A 16,871-nucleotide genomic window follows, 5' to 3' on the forward strand; every position below is an offset into this window, starting at 1 on the left:
TCATCATAACAGTATTGTGTTTTTAAAACTCACCTTACTGTGATTGATCAATTTAAAGAATGAAGTTCAACAGCAGGTTGAACCTGAGTGGAAAGCATGGTTGTTGTGGATGTTGTATCAAAGTCTAACATAACGAAATGGACAGCGCTTTCTAAGTTGATGATTCATTCAAAACACTCATACACATATTAGAGCACATGCTTGTGCCATACAATACATAGCCTACCGCAAAGGCCTATTCAGCAAAAAAATATATAAAAACAACATTGATTTAAGATGTCTTTGTAATTGGTCTCGCCTATACTCCAAAATTAAACTAATTCTAGTAATCTCCTTTGAATGTGGACTTTATTATTGTGCATTATTATGCATACTGGATGGACTGGTTACCTTACCTTGTGCTACGCTCCAAACTTTCTATCCATGAGTCTGGGAGAGAATGTATAGGCCTAGGCGATGCTGTTGGTTGGTTGTGCAGGGCGGCACACAGAGTTAGCCTACAATTATAGTGAATTTGAATTTGAATAGCCTAGTAATAGGAAATAATTTATATTTTCAGAATTTATAGGCTGACACGTTACCTTTAGCTACAGAATATCTCACCACTGTGATTTCCCATCTCCTCTCTCTCCTTTATTCCTTTCTCGAGCGTGCAGAGAGAGGGGCTGTCAACAGTTTAAATGAATTATGTTTCGTTGTGAAAACATGTTGCTATCAATGTTCCCGAACACTATATTTTATATTTGAGATTCTTCAAATTAGCCACCTGTTAGCAGTTGATGTTCCTCTTCAATTACACAAACCCAAAAGCAAATCAGGGGAGGAAAATATGTTAATTCAAAGAGAACAAATCATGTGGGGAGGTAGATGGTATATGTTCATGCTCCCCTGTCCTCAGTGATTCTCTCCTGTGATTCTCGCCACAGAACAAAGGGACAGGATGTAGTTTTATAACCCAGCCTTAGCCTGCGGTTGACCAATTAGAATTCCTTGCAATAAAACTGGGCCAATGACCAAATAGTAAGTATCATATTTCAGGCTCAATGACGAGACAAATTCCTCCCATGTCTCTGACCCATAGATCAATAATTCTCTCTTACAGAAAAAACACTATTTCCATTGATCGTTAGTACTCTCTTGACCTCGTTCTCTGCATTGTGTATTTATCTTCGAAATATTCTTACACACCCTTTGCCTTGATGACAGCTTTGCACAATCTTGGTATTCTCTCAACCAGCTTCATGAGGTAGTGACCTGGCATGCATTTAAATTAACAGGTGTGCCTTGTTAAAAGTTAAAAGGTAAGGGTGGTATACAGAAGATAGCTCTATTTGGTAAAAGACACAAGTCCATATTATGGCAAGAACAGCTCAAATAAGCAAACGACAGTCCATCATTACTTTAAGACATGAAGGTCAGTCAATCCAGAAATTTTCCAAGAACTTTGAATGTTTCTTCAAGTGCAGTTGCAAAAACTATCAAGCGCTATGATGAAACTGGCTCTCATGAGGACCGCCACAGGAAAGGAAGACCCAGAATCACCTCTGAGGATAAGTTCATTAGAGTTACCAGCCTCAAATATTGCTGGCCAAATAAATGCTTCACAGAGTTCAAGTAACAGACACATCTCAACATCAACTGTTCAAAGGAGACTTTCATGGTTGAATTGCTGCAAAGAAACCACTACTAAAGAACACCAATAAGAAGAGCTTGGGCCAAGAAACATGAGCAATGGACATTAGACCGGTGGAAATCTGGAAATGAGTCCAAATTTGAGATTTTTGGTTTCAACCGCCATGTCTTTGTGAAACGCAGAGTAGGTGAACAGATGATCTCTGCATGTGTGGTTCCCACCGTGAAGCATGGAGGAAGAGGTGTGATGGTGTGGGAGTGCTTTGCTGGTGACACTGTCAGTGATTTATTTAGAATTCAAGGCACACTTAACCAGCATGGCTACCACAGCATTCTGCAGCGAAACGCCATCCCATCTGGTTTCTGGTTTGCGCTTAGTTGGGACTATGAATTGTTTTTCAACAGGACAATGACCCAACACACCTCCAGGCTGTGTAAGGGCTATTTGACCAATAAGGAGAGTGATGGAGTGCTGCACCAGATGACCTGGCCTCCACAATCACCCAACCTCAACCCAATTGAGATGGTTTGGGATGAGTTGGACCACAGTGTGAAGGAAAAGCAGCCAACAGGTGCTCAGCATATGTGGGAACTCCTTCAAGTCTGTTGGAAAATAATTCCAGGTGAAGCTGGTTGAGAGAATGAGAGTGTGCAAAGCTGTGGCTACTTTGAAGAATTTAAAATCTAAAATATATTTTGATTTGTTTAACACTTTCTTGGTTACTACATGATTCCATGTGTTATTTCATAGTTTTGATGTCTTCACTATCATTCTACAATGTAGAAAATAGTAAAAAAATAAATAAAGACCCTTGAATGAGTACGTGTGTCCAAACTAAACTTTGACTGGTACTATGTCCAGACATTTCGATATGCAATCCTGTGTGAAAGCAGAGTTTTGATGGTTGCCACCAAAAAGAGGAGGATCCCAGCCGCTACTCTATTTATTTCTCAGCTGCTCATATTAAGAACATGCTCCACTATAATACCGAAATAGCCTACCTGGCATGATTGAAAAATGAACCGTGGAAAGCGGCCCCATTTTAGTCTTCGAGTGCACTTGATGAGAGAGCAGCGTGTGCAGCCTGAGGCAAGGAACGAGCGGAAGCTTTTATTTTGCAACTTTCTCAAATCATCAATAGTCTATAGTCGCATCATGCAGCCCATATATGTTTTGATTTCTAAGACATTGTAAGGTTTGTATAAACACAACTAAAGTGTTCAAATAAATCTAAATCTAGCATATAGGACCTGTTTCAAATGATCACTTTTACGCTCAACATAGCCACTTCATATGCGCAGTCGCTCCGGAATAGGAAAAATATCCTTTCTATTTTATTCAGCTAAGTTCAATTATATTCTTCTTACTATAAAATCATATAATATAAAATAACGCCACGGGACTTCTATGCATATCTTGCATGCTAAATGAACTAGCATACAGGCTATGGCATGGCGCATAGCCAGATGACATCTATTCTCTTCTTCTGAAACACATTGTCTTTACCTAATAATGTTTCCTTTGAAAAATGTTTCCTTCGAAATTGATGTATTATGATGGTGTATATTAAATGTAGATGTTCCAAAGGCGCACATCAGAGGCTTGTATGCGTGAAGGCTAAACATGTTTATGTTAATTAACGGGCAATTACCGTGAGACCGACAGTAATTAGACAATAAACAGGGCTGACGAAATGTCATGACTGCCACAGCCCTACCCAAACACCCCACTCTGCATCCCTTCAACACAAGCATGCACCCACATGTTCAATCATACATGTATACTATATACTTATCCTGTTTTAACAAATACTGTAGAGTACGTGCTGAAGACACACACACATAGATTAATGTGAATTCCCCGAATAGCCTCAATTCAATCGTTGAGTCTTTAACAAGTGCAATATCGCCACCAAGTGGTTGAAATTAACATTTTTGCGTCTCTTTCTCCTTTCTCTCTCTCTCTCCCTCTCTCCATAGTGTCCATTGACGGCGTGGAGTGGAATGATGTCAAGTTTTTCCAGCTGGCTGCCCAGTGGCCCACTCACGTCAAGCACTTCCCTGTTGGCATCTTCGGCTACACCAAGCCCGCCATGTGACATATCACTGCCACCTAAACCCAAGTATGGGTAGCTGCAGCCCAATATGGCAACCGGAGTATGGGCGAGTGGGTGTGTCGAAAGGAGTGGGTGATTGGAAAGACAATCAGCTAATTGAGCAGATTTGTTGCCACTCAAGACGCCTTCTGCATGGCTGATACGAGTTCATAAGCCGCCGACCGGTGCACCGGTTTTGTATCGAGTTGCCTGCTGACCGGAGTTGCTTCCCACTGGGCAGCTGTGTCAAGTTGTTGCCAGCGGTAGCTAACGTGCCAATTTTCTTCTTCTCTCCTATGATTTTATTTCAAGTAGGATAGAAGCCTACACAAGAAATAACTAATATTGATAACCATCGAGATTTCACGTTGATACATACATACAGTCTACTCAATGGGCATGACATGAAGGGCAACAACACCTGGACACAGTGTCCTTGCTCTCGCTTTCCAAGTGCTTGTCCCGGCGTGGGAAGTAGCTAATTAGTAGCCAATATCAGGGTGACCGTCACAGTGAGCACACGCATACAAGCAATAGTACGCCCATCATCAGTACTTTTAATAAAAATTAAACAATCGTCAGTTTTACAACTAAAAATCTACAATTATTTGTGTTTAACTACCAGCGAAATGCGACTCAGACTCATCCTCTGGATGATTCAGACTCAAGTCCAAACTCTCGCAGTACGATAGTTGTGTGGTAAGAACCGGACTAAAACGTCTAACCTGTAACAGAGAGCTTTCGACACACCCACTCCTTTCCACACGCCCATTACTTTCCTTTCGACACACCCACTCCTTTCCACACGCCCATTACTTTCCTTTCGACACACCCACTCCTTTCCACACGCCCATTACTTTCCTTTCGACACACCCACTCCTTTCCACACGCCAATTACTTTCCTTTCGAACACATCCACTCGCCTATACGCCGGTCGACAAATTGGGCTGCAGCTACCCCTTTCTCCTTAAACCCTGACCCCTAAACAGCCTTTATCATCTCCCATAGAGAGAGATGGGTTGGTTTCCATTCTGAAAAATGACTCCTTTCCTTCCGTCCTTTAAAACGAACCTCATCTCCCATAGAGAGAATGGGGCTGGGTTCAATTCTGAAAAAAATAATTCTGTTCCCTTTGAACAGTCCTCATCTTCCATAGAGAGAGACAAGCTGGAATACATTCTGAAAAATCACTCCCTTCCTTTCTGTCCTTTTGATATTTGTATTTACTAGGTATTGAGGCTATCAATATGGTAATGGTCCATGAAGTGAAGATTATAGGTCCTTATATGTTGGTTCCCAATGTTTCAAAATGTAATTATTAGAAATACATTTCTAAGTCTAAGTTTGAAATGAATCCAACTCCAAGTCATTCAGCTCCGTGGGCTCTCCAAGTTGCCAAAGGTAGTGGGGAAGGCTGGGAGTAATCCACCAGATTGGAACCCAGCCCTGCTCTGACTAAGCAAAAAACAAACAAACCCCCTAGTCCTTTTCCTGTGGAAACTGTCCAGTTACAAACCTGTGTTCCCAGTATAAAATGGATGTTGTTGTCAACGTCAAATGTTACTGTTTTATACACCAGCAAAAAAAGAAGGAAAAAAACATGTTTTGTTAAGAAATGTATGCTACCTTTTAAGTATAATAGTGTATATTGTGGTTAGACACTTATAATGGCCACCTGTAATGGCAGCTTTGTTGGCACTTTGTTTTGTTACTATATTATTATTTCTGTGAAATCCTATGTGGGTAAATGTCCTGTATATAATGTAAGAGGATTGAAGGGGTGTGTTGGTGTGTGTTCGCAGTGTGTGCCGGGAGGCAGTGTGTTACTGATTTTTAGGGGAAAGGGTGGGATGCTGAGAGAGGAATTGCTGTGAAATTTGCAGAGGAACCCCTCTTGCTATGAAGAGATGTATTTTGTTCTCTTTTTTTATTGAGAAAAGTGACTTACTCAAGTTTTTGATACACTACTTTCTAGCTAGTATACTTGCCTTTTTGATTTAGAAGCACATTGTATGGAAACAGAATTGGGACAATCAGTAACCAAGAAACTTGGCACTGTATAACGAGAGACATTCATCAGAGAGTGGAATGTATCCTTAGGCGAGTTCAATGCAATGACTTCACTTGTGAATTTGTGACGCGGGCCCTAGGTGCATGCAAGAATTTCTGGACACAAACGTGTACAGGAGAGAGAAGAGTGAGAGAAAGGGAGGGAAAAGAAAGAAGGAAACAAATGTGCCCTGCTCTAACACACCTGATTAGCCTACTCTCTGCAAAGGGCTCAGCAGTGCAGTTTTCAGTAATAACCTTCCCACACTACTACTGAGAAGACCCAAGCCAAGCTGTACTGCACTGGCCTGGTTAAGCATCCACTATAGTTGTTGGAACTGTGTTCAAAATGACCATGTGGGGAAAAAACAGTTAAACACAGTACAGTTTGGCTTGGTACAGTAGTGTGAAAAGGGTCGAAGAATTCCCCGGTTGTTAAACTATTTACCAGTGACATTGAAGTGGTGTTCTTTTTTCTAACTTTATCCATTCTGAAAGACAAGAATCCCTTTTTATAAAACTAGCGTGCCGTATTCAACAATGAACTAATTGCTGTCCACTGTTCTCTGTTTTTACACTTTCTTTAAAGATAGACCCACTCATAATGTTGAGTCAAAAAGGGCCACAGGCTTAATTGGTTTTTAGGGAATTGCCAGGATTTTAATGTCAGCAATGTTGTTGTATTGTGTGTTGTTTTTTCACGAGGTGTATTTTCTCATAGACCTATGAGGGAAATAACGACCTGTGCCTCTTCAGTCGAGGCTATGCAGGACACCTGGAAGTCAAAGCTTCCTTCCTTAGTTATTTCGCCTCTCTCCCATCTTTTTACCTTGTATGTTTGTGACTTGACACGAAAATGCATTTCATTTGGATGAAAGTGTGTTTTGGAGATTTTAAGTGTGTGTCTGTGTGTGCATGCGCTCGGAAGGGGTACTGTGTAACCCCATTTGTCAATATCAACCATTTGAAAACTATGGCTTCTCTTGCGATTAGATACTACATGGATAGTATTACATTTGATGTATTTTTTGTTCATCTTCACCGTGGTAGCTGAGTATTAACAACAGTGTATGTTACCGTATATTTGACCCTTTCTTTGTGCATTGCTGACGGTCAAGGTGTTTCATGTTTTTGCCTCTGAAAGGGTGAAGGTCTTCGGTCAATGCCACTCATTTGACTATACAGTGTTCCACTATTTCATGATACAAATGGACACCATATATACAACAGTATATGACCACCCCTTCAAATTAGTGGATTCGGCTATTTCTGCCACACCCGTTGCTGACATGTGTATAAAATCGAGCACACAGCCGAGCAATCGCCCTAGTCAAACATTGGCAGTAGAATGGCCTTTACTGAAGAGCTCAGTGACTTTCAACGTGGCACCGTCATAGGATGCCACCTTTCCAACAAGTATTTTCCTTACATTTCTGCCCTGCTAGAGCTGCCCCGGTCAACTGCATATTGATGCCAATGATTTTGGAATGAGACATTCGACGAGCAGGTGACCACATACTTTTGGTCATGTAGTGTATCTATACATAACTGAAACATAAATATGTTCCACTACTTCATAATACATATTTACAGTTGAAGTCAGAAGTGTCATTAAAACTCGTTTTTTCAACCACTCCACAAATGTCTTGTGAACAAACTATAGTTTTGGCAAGTCGGTTAGGACATCTACTTTGTGCATGACACAAGTAATTTTTCCAACAATTGTTTACAGATTATTTCACTTATAATTCACTGTATCACAATTCCAGTGGGTCAGAAGTTTACATACACTAAGTTAACTGTGCATTTAAACAGCTTGGAAGATTCCAGAGAATGATGTCATGGCTTTAGAAGCTTCTGATAGGCTAATTGACATCATTTGAGTCCATTGGAGGTGTACCTGTGGATGTATTTCAAGGTCTACCTTCAAACGCTGTGCCTCTTTGCCTGACATCATGGGAAAATGAAAAGAAATCAGCTAAGACCTCAGAAAACCAATTGTAGACCTCCACAAGTCTGGTTCATCCTTGGGAGCAGTTTCCAAATGACTGAAGGTACCACGTTCATCTGTACAAACAATAGTACGCTAGTATAAACACCATGCGACCACGCAGCCGTCATGCCGCTCAGGAAGGAGACAAGTTCTGTCTCCTAGAGATCAACGTACTTTGTTGCGAAAAGTACAAATCAATTGCAGAACAACAGCAAAGGACCTTGTAAAGATGCTGGAGGAAACAGGTACAAAAGTATCTATCCACAGTAAAAAAAAAAGTCCTATATCGACGAGGAAACCACTGCTCCAAAACTGCCATAAAAAAAGCCAGACTACAGTTTGCAACTGCACAGGGGGACAAAGATCGTACTTTTTGGAGAAATGTCCTCTGGTCTGATGAAACAACAATATAATTGTTTGACCATAATGACCATTGTTATGTTTGGAGGGTAAAGGGGGAGACTTGCAAGCCAAAGAACACCATCCCAACCGTGAAGCACAGGGGTGGCAGCATCATGTTGTAGGGGTGCTTTGCTGCAGGGGAGACTGGTGCACTTCACAAAATAGATGGCACATTGAGGAAGGTAAATTATGTGGATATATTGAAGCAACATCTCAAGTTATCAGTCTGGAAGTTAAAGTTTGGTTGCAAATGGGTCTTCCAAATGGACAATGACCCCAAGCATACTTCCAAAGTTGTGGCAAAATGGCTTAAGAACAACAACGTCAAGGTATCGGAGTGGCCATCACAAAGCCCTGATCTCAATCCTATAGAAATTTTGTGGGCAGAACTGAAAAAGCGTGTGCGAGCAAGGAGGCCTACAAACCTGACTCAGTTACACCAGCTCTGCCAGGATGAATGGGCCAAAATTCACTCAACTTATTGTGGGAAGATTGTGGAAGGCTACCCAAAACGTTTGACCCGAGTTAAACAATTTAAAGGCAATGCTACCAAATACTAATTGTTTGTGTAAACTTCTGACCCACTGGGACTGTGATGAAAGAATAAAAGATTAAGTAAATCATTCTCTCCTATTATTCTGACATTTCACATTCTTAAAATAATGTGGTGATCTTAACTGACCTAAGACAGGGAATCTTTACTAGGATTAAATGTGAGGAATTGTGAAAAACTGAGTTTAAATGTATTTGGCTAAGGTGTATGTAAACTTCTGACTTCAACTGTATATTATAGCACTACTTTTGGGAAGTCAAGCGGCACCAAGTAATACCAAGAAAAACTGGACAGTCAAATAACTCCAACATTGAGCTTTACAGCTCTTTTAAGTATAGTTCAAGTTTGCTGATGTTTTTGCACAAACATTATTTTAAATGATGTGACAGACAGTGTTCTTTCTTTTTAAATGAACCACTAAAGAATACAAGGTAGAAGCTCTTGTTTTTATGATGTCGGTATGTCTTTTTTTTTCATATCAGTTTTAGTTTATTGTAATATTTTTTGTTTTATTTCCATCTTACTCTTTATTAAGTTTTTGTATGACCATTTTATGATTCTAACCCTTTTTAAGAAGAGTTGAGCTCTTTTGTATAAAAAAAATGATGTTTGGAAATTGGGTTTTGAAGTGTTTGTAAGTGAAAACAGACTATTAAAGGAGTGTTGAGAGAATTTGCATTGTTTTATTACTGTTTCAATTTGGAAAGATACTCATGTTGTCATGATACCGTGTACCGATTAACCATACTTAGACCTGTCTTTGCATACAGAACACACACACACAGAATATGAGCTCATACCTGAGTCTGGACAGTTTTACATGGTGTTGGATTCCCCTTACCAACAGCAGATGGCAGAGTCATTGTACACATCTGAATCATGATCTGAATCTTTCAATTTAATGTTAATAAGGTCAGATATTCCACACACCAGAGCTTAATTTAATATTTGGATTTAATATGAATTAAATCCGATCCAACTTTGGTTGTCAAATAGGAAGCTTTCACCCTCCCTCTCTGCCATCTTGGTCATCTCCTCATAAGCACAATCAACAATAGCGGACTTGAGCAAGCGTCCAGCCCCACATTCTGTGTCGGATACAGATTCCAAAGAAGGTGATGGCCGGGATTCAATTTGATCACGCATTGCAGAGTGCTGTCAACAATGCGGCTCTTAAAGGCATCTATTTGAACCCAGGTCTGCTGACGATAGTCCTCTATATAAATACTGTATGGTTCAAATGTTTTGCAGATACGAGCAGGTCTCCAAGATGAACACAAATGGTTTCTAGCAAATAATTTGGTTTTAAATCAAACAAAGTCCCATATCGTGCTGTTTGGGACACGACAAAGAATTAACTTCACAGCTTTCATTCATGCAAGAGATGGAACAATTCTTGAAAGTTTTGATTTTTAAAAACATATTTGGATTTGTTTGATTAATCCTTTGGAAAGCATATTGATAATCTAAGAAAAACAATTAATAACCTTGGGTTAGAGTACAGATCAAATAACTGTTTACTGTATTTTACTGTATCCATTAAAAAGACATTAACCCAACTGCTGCTTCCTTTCCTAGACTATGGTATCATCATCTGCATGGTAAAAAAAAAAAGCCAAATATGTTTTTAAAAATCAACACTTTCAAGAATTGTTCCATCTCTTTCATGAATGAAAAAAAATGGCTTAAACAAAATTATTCTGTGGGTTGAGGGCAAAAGGACAAGAATTTAAGATAATGTGTTTAAGTGGGTTTACTAAAGAAATTCTGCTCGAAGTGAGCTGAATTTGAACAAGCTTGTTGAGAAAAAGAAAAATGTATGTTTGCTAAAAAAACACTCAAAACCACGTTCATCATCATATTTCACAGCATGTATTGCAGGTTGATTTTCAAAATTGTTTGTTTCAATACCTGTGTTTTTGCATATACATTGATTTATACTACCAGTCAAAAGTTTGGACACACCTACTCATTCAAGGGTTTTTCTTTATTTTTACTATTTTCTACATTGTAGAATAATAGTGAAGACATCAAAACTAATAAATAACACATATGGAATCATGTAGTAACCAAAAAAGTGGTCAATAATTTTAGATTCTTCAAAGTAGCCACCCTTTGCCTTGATGTCAGACAGCTTTGCACACGCTTGGCATTCTCTCAACCAGCTTCATGAGGTAGTCACCTGGAATGCATTTCAATGAACAAGTGTGCCTTGATAGAAGTTAATTTGTGGAATTTATTTCCTTCTTAATGCGTTGGAGCCTATCGGTTGTGTTGTGAAAAGGTAGGGGTGGTATACAGAAGATGGGCCTATTTGGTAAAAGACCAATTCCATATTATGGCAAGAACAGCTCAAATAAGCAAATAGAAATAATAGTCCATCCTTACTTTAAGACATGAAGGTCAGTCAATGTGGAACATTTCAAGACCTTTGAAAGTTTCTTCAAGTGCAGTTGCAAAAACCATCAAGCACGATGATGAAACTGGCTCTCATGAGGACCTCCACAGGAGAGGAAGAACCAGAGTTACCTCTGCTGCAGTTCACAGCCTCAGAAATGGCAGCCCAAATAAATGCTTCACAGAGTTCAAGTAACAGACACATCTCAACATCAACTGTTCTGAGGAGACTGCACGAATCAGGCCTTCGTGGTCGAATTGTTGCAAAGAAACCACTACTAAAGGACAACAATAAGAATAATAGCCTTGCTTGGGCCAAGAAACATGAGCAATGGACATTAGACCAGTGGAAATCTGTCCTTTGGTCTGATGAGTCCAAATTTGAGATTTTTGGTTCCAACTGTGTCTTTGTGAGACGCAGATTAGGTGATCTCTGCGTGTGTGGTTCCCACTGTGAAGCATGGAGGAGGAGGTGTGATGGTGTGGGAGTGCTTTGCTGGTGACACTGTCAGTGATTTATTTAGAATTCAAGGCACACTTAACCAGCATGGCTACCACAGCATTCTGCAGCGGTACGCCATCCCATCTGGTTTGCGCTTAGTGGGACTATCATTTGTTTTTCAACAGGACAATGACCAAACACAGCTCCAGGCTGTGTAAGGGCTATTTGACCAAGGAGAGTGATGGAGTGCTGCATCAGATGACCTGGCCTCCACAATCACCCGACCTCAACCCAATTGAGATGGTTTGGGATAAGTTGGACCGCGGAGTGAAGGAAAAGCAGCAGACAAGTGCTCAGTATATGTGGGAAGTCATTCAAGACTGTTGGAAAAGCATTCCAGGTGAAACTGGTTGAGAGAATGCCAAGAGTGTGCAAAGCTGTCATCAAGGCAATCGGTGACTACTTTGAAGAATCTAAAATATGAAAGATGTTTCCACTTCCCAATAACGGCACTTACAGTTGACTCTAAGAGGGAGTCACAGCTCTTCAGTAAGGCCATTCTACTGCCAATGTTTGGAGAATGCATGGCCATGTGCTCAATTTTATACACCTGTCAAAAATATGTCGTTCTGCCCCTGAGCAAGGCAGTTAATCCACTGTTTCCCAGGCGCTGACGATGTGGATGTCGATTAAGGCAACCAGTAATGTTTTTAATGTTTTTCTCTAATTCTGAGGGGTTGAGTTAAATGCGGAAGACACATTTCAGTTGAATGCATTGTTGTACAACTGACTAGGTATCCCTCTTTCCCTTTCCTTCTGAGCGTGGCATTTGAACCAGTATCAATGATTCATTGCCATGACTCACCATTGCCAGAATGGTTGGAAAATGTCAGCTTGAAGAGCCATTATATCAGACCAGCTGTTTATAAAAGTATCTTTAGCCTTGGTGCTTCACATCGAGGAGACAAAGGGGAGAGGGTGGTTAGCGACTCAGCAGGGCTTTTCATTCAATCTCCGTAACTGGTTGTCTAGGATGTTCAAAACAACATTTGTCTTGTGCTGGAAAACACCGGAAGAACGTGGCTTTTGATTTACTGCGTTTGATAGAATGGGGACATACTAACTTTAATCCTAACTTTGAATGTGTGTGTAAATTGTACTTTCAAAAGGAGAGTTCAGAGAAATTATATGAAATTATATGCGTGGATCTCAAGTCAGCATGTGTCCATTATAGTCTAAAGGCCTTCAGTGTATCTAAGCAGGAAGAATTATGTGAGCATCAATGCATTATTTGTATTTGATATTGAGAACAAATAGGCCTACCTATATTCACATAAAGTAAATCAACCATTTAGCCACAGTTAGGCGGGAACGTTATGGGAAAGTGTAAGTGAGAGGAACCAGACACTAAATGCTGAGCCTATGTCTGGTCCAGAGCAAGACTTCATAGCATGCATGTGTGACCTAGGCCCAGTGTCTGTTCTGGCTTGTATGGCTCCCTGGGCGATCCCCCAGGGATGAAAACATTACTGGTTGATTACTTTTTTCAAATCCAATGTATTTTCCACGTTGATTCCACGTCACAAATTACAACTTTGATTCAACCAGTGTGTGCCCAGCCTTCAAGAACCGTTCATCCTCGTTGTCAGCAACATCCTCTCCATGTTGATCCTCTATAGCCTCCTCCCCCTCTTACTTTTTGCAGGTCTATCTGCCTCAGGTCTCACAGGTGTTGTGTTGTTAGTAGTAGCTCAGGACAGAGGTGACCGAACAATTCAAAAATGGGAATCTGCTGTTTCATTTGGTGGTGTGGTTACTAAATTGGTTGCTTGTTGAGGTTGGGGTGATTGTCACATGAGAACCAGGTTCGATCAGGTCGTCTGTGATATTTCTGTCTGGAAATATAACCTTTAAGGTCCAATCATTTGAAAGATGTAGTAAGGTTGAACAGTGTGTAATCCACGGCACATTTTAGAAGGTGTGTGTTCGAGCTGCGTGTCCACAATAGCTATCCACTGATGGCGATAGGGGGCGATGAAAAAACAGAATCCATTCATTTCCATCCAAGGGAAGCGAAGAGGGCGGGGGACCGTTGGGCAATGCGAGCACGGGCCAGGGAATATGAAAATGGCGCGATTCTCTGCAATATCGAACCGTGATTGACTAACCGACCTTACTGGTTTGAGTGTTGATTTTTTTTTACCTTTATCTAACTAAGTCAGATAAGAACGGCCTAGGAACAGTGGTTTAACTGCCTTGTTGGCTCAGGGATTCGATCTAGCAACCATTTTGGTTACTAGCCCAACGCTCAAAACACTAGGTTAACTGCCACCCCAAACAAATGCATTGGCCGGTTGATACATAGCATGCTGTCGGTTTGCTAGCAACCACATGTTGAGCCACTCCTGGCGAAGCTAGTGTGGTTTGACAAATTATCGCTGAAAGTGGATCCCATCTGTCAGAGCTATGTAGCTATATCACAATGGGACACCGGACTATCACGTCTCCAGGCTGCGTTTCAAATTTTAAAAAGATACACCCTCATCCACCTACCTTCGCCAAACAATCGTAAGCACCTCAGCCCTTGTTTTTTTATTGAGTTTGTGAGTGTACAATTATGTTCACTTTGGGCCTGAAACGCCACATAAATTAAATTTGCGATGATTGTACATCCGCTAAGAAAAGTCCACCGAAACTTAAAACCTCAATGTCAATATGGATAAGTCAACATACAAGTGTAAGTAAAAACGAATGTAAAAAGGTTAGAAATTGTGCTACTAATGCACAAACACTTCTTGTAAAAGTAATGATTTTTTTGTTTGGTTGACTTTTAGAAATTGTAGAAATAAAACATTTAAATTCTTCAGAAGTTCCAGCTAGGCAGGCTAATGTTAGTTAGCTAATTCATTTACAAGCTATCATACAGTAGTCGTATATTAATAATTATATAGTTAATATAAGTAGACATGCAATCATAATTGACTGTAGAGCATATAAAGCACCCACAAGCTACCGGTGGCTGAAATCAACGTCATCGCGGGAATGAATGAGTGACGAATTTCCAGGCAAGGGCGATCCATTTAAAAATCATTCCTTCTTCCCTCGCCCTGCAATCACTTAATTTGAGGGCTGAGGGGATAGGGTGTGTCTTTTATGTGTTTGGAATGAAGCCTGGGTATGTGGGCTTTGAATTACGTTTATGCCTTGTTCATGACAACTTGAATTTGCTTGCGTTTTTTGCGTAGAGCTTCCTATTGGTCATATATTGATCATATCAAAGTGTGAAACTCTGACCTCATCTTTCCACAAAGAGTTTACATGTCTCAAATTTCCGACTTCCAAGTTGTCTTGAACGCGGTATTAATGTTGTTCGTCGAGTGATGTGTGGTTTACCCCGCAACTCTTTTGCCGCGTTCAAATGAGTTTCCTTGTTCCTAATTGTCTTCGTATCATATGAATAAATGCATCACACAATGATTTACTAGAAACTATTGATCCCTTTCCTTCTTGAGGACTGTTTGTTTAATACATTTCCTTTAAAAATATATATATTATTAGCTAGTCGTGGCTAATGTTAGCTAAATAGTTTAGTGGATGTTCAAGGAAAACTGAACAATGGATTCGTTTCTTCCGTAGACTACTTTCAGGGTAACGAACCATGTAACATTAAATTGTGAAATATTGAACTTTTTTTTTTTTACCATATTCGAACATCTGGATTTTTGTTCTTTTTTTGTTTGGTTAGAACTATTTAATTATATATATATTTTGTATAACTAGGTTATTAATCAAATCAACACATTTCATGTATTTGCTATGTAGACCAGTTGAAGGCAAGTATCAAATTAATAAAATTAATGGTGGATTTATTTATCTATATGACCAATGATGTATCTATGGGAATGATGTATTTGGATTTGTTACTCATATACACAGCCTCTGTGCAGCCACGCCCGAAAAATCCAATACATGACGACGTCATTCAAAAATATTCGCTGTGGATGCTGGGAGATCAATATCCATGGAAGACATTTTGGATTTAAAATAAGCTCCGTTGGCAACACATTTATCATTGCGGTCGCCCTGATATTTATTTAGAATGTACCGTCAAAGAGTTTGTTTGTCAGTTGTGCGCAATGAAATGGCGTCGTTCTTGTAAAAAAAATCACGCATTTTTCCCGAACCAAATCGCGGTGCTCATCTGCGAATTCTGTTGGGATAGGTTTCTTGCTGTTGCATGTACATCGAGAAGGCTCCTATAGTTCCTTGCTGTCCTACGAGGAATTAACCAATTTAGGTATGTAACCACATACATATAACAGCATCTGTGTTTTTGTCTTGGCTCACAGAATTCAACACTTTGCATAAGAAAGACACAATCAGAGAGGCAGTGTGTTTGTTCTTGCCTTATTGACCACACAGCCTAACTGCAGACAGTAAGTAGCCTATTGATAACAGTTCTTGTAAAGGCTTATTTTATTTATACTGAAAAAATAAATAAACCTAACATTGAACAATTTCACTGAGTTACAGTTCATATATGGAAATCAGTCAATTTTAAATAAATACATTAGGCCCTAATCTATGGATTTCACATGACTGGGCAGGGGCGCATCCCATTGATTGATGCACGAACGCCCCCGCCGTCTTCATGCTATTGTCTATAGATACACGGCAAGGCGTGGATTAACGTGATCACGCCCCCGAGAATGATAAAGCCGCAGGCTACTCCTGTTACTCCCATTTAATTACTCCCATTTAATGCTGACGCATTTTGTCGTTTCAATAAACGTTTTCAGCAGCGTCAAGTGTCGTTCGTTATTATTAACATACTTGTCGATCACAACAACAAATAATTTGCATGAACATTATTCTGCCACTAATTTGTTAGCTTTACTGTTAGTCTTAGCATTCAGCTATCGCAGTATACTTAAGTCACTGTTTGTTTACCCATAGCTGGAGAGGCATCCCTATCAAATGGCCCAATGTAGACAATTGTGATATCCACACCTACTTGGTGGAATCTCCAGTTTTGCATATACCTGTGTCCTAGCTAACTAGCTACCATTGTCACCCCCGCCTCTTCTTTGGGGTTTATCGCCAGTTGGCATTTGATGTTATGGTGCATTACCGCCATCTACTGTACTGGAGCGCCCCCGCTTTGCGCCTGTGTACCGGAGTCCTAGCACAAAAATTAACCAATAGAAGTGTAAAGGGGGCTGCAATTGCACCCATCTAGTGCGACCAGGAGTTTAATTTTGGGAGAACTGTGCACCTATGAAAACAAATCTCCCAGATAATAATTAT

General features: G+C 40.1%; 2 protein-coding genes across 4 annotated transcripts in view; both read left to right on the plus strand.

Annotated features, from left to right (window-relative positions):
• Positions 1-9,397, plus strand: part of LOC115142648 (phosphofurin acidic cluster sorting protein 2-like) — an 84,982-nt gene extending 75,585 nt beyond the window's left edge. For both annotated transcript variants that reach the window (XM_029682261.2, XM_029682262.2), the window contains one exon: positions 3,613-9,397. In XM_029682261.2, the coding sequence (XP_029538121.2) occupies positions 3,613-3,731 (119 nt within the window). In that variant the 3' untranslated portion in view covers positions 3,732-9,397. The remainder of the gene's footprint in view (positions 1-3,612) is intronic.
• Positions 9,398-15,572: 6,175 nt separating this feature from the next.
• The window catches only part of LOC115142649 (kinesin light chain 1-like), a 34,199-nt gene continuing 32,900 nt past the window's right edge, over positions 15,573-16,871 (plus strand). For both annotated transcript variants that reach the window (XM_065001584.1, XM_065001585.1), the window contains exon 1: positions 15,573-15,861. The gene's annotated coding sequence lies outside the window, so the exon portion shown is untranslated. The remainder of the gene's footprint in view (positions 15,862-16,871) is intronic.

This window comes from Oncorhynchus nerka, linkage group LG15 (genome assembly GCF_034236695.1).
Source record: "Oncorhynchus nerka isolate Pitt River linkage group LG15, Oner_Uvic_2.0, whole genome shotgun sequence".
In the NCBI taxonomy this organism is placed as follows: Eukaryota; Metazoa; Chordata; class Actinopteri; order Salmoniformes; family Salmonidae; genus Oncorhynchus; species Oncorhynchus nerka.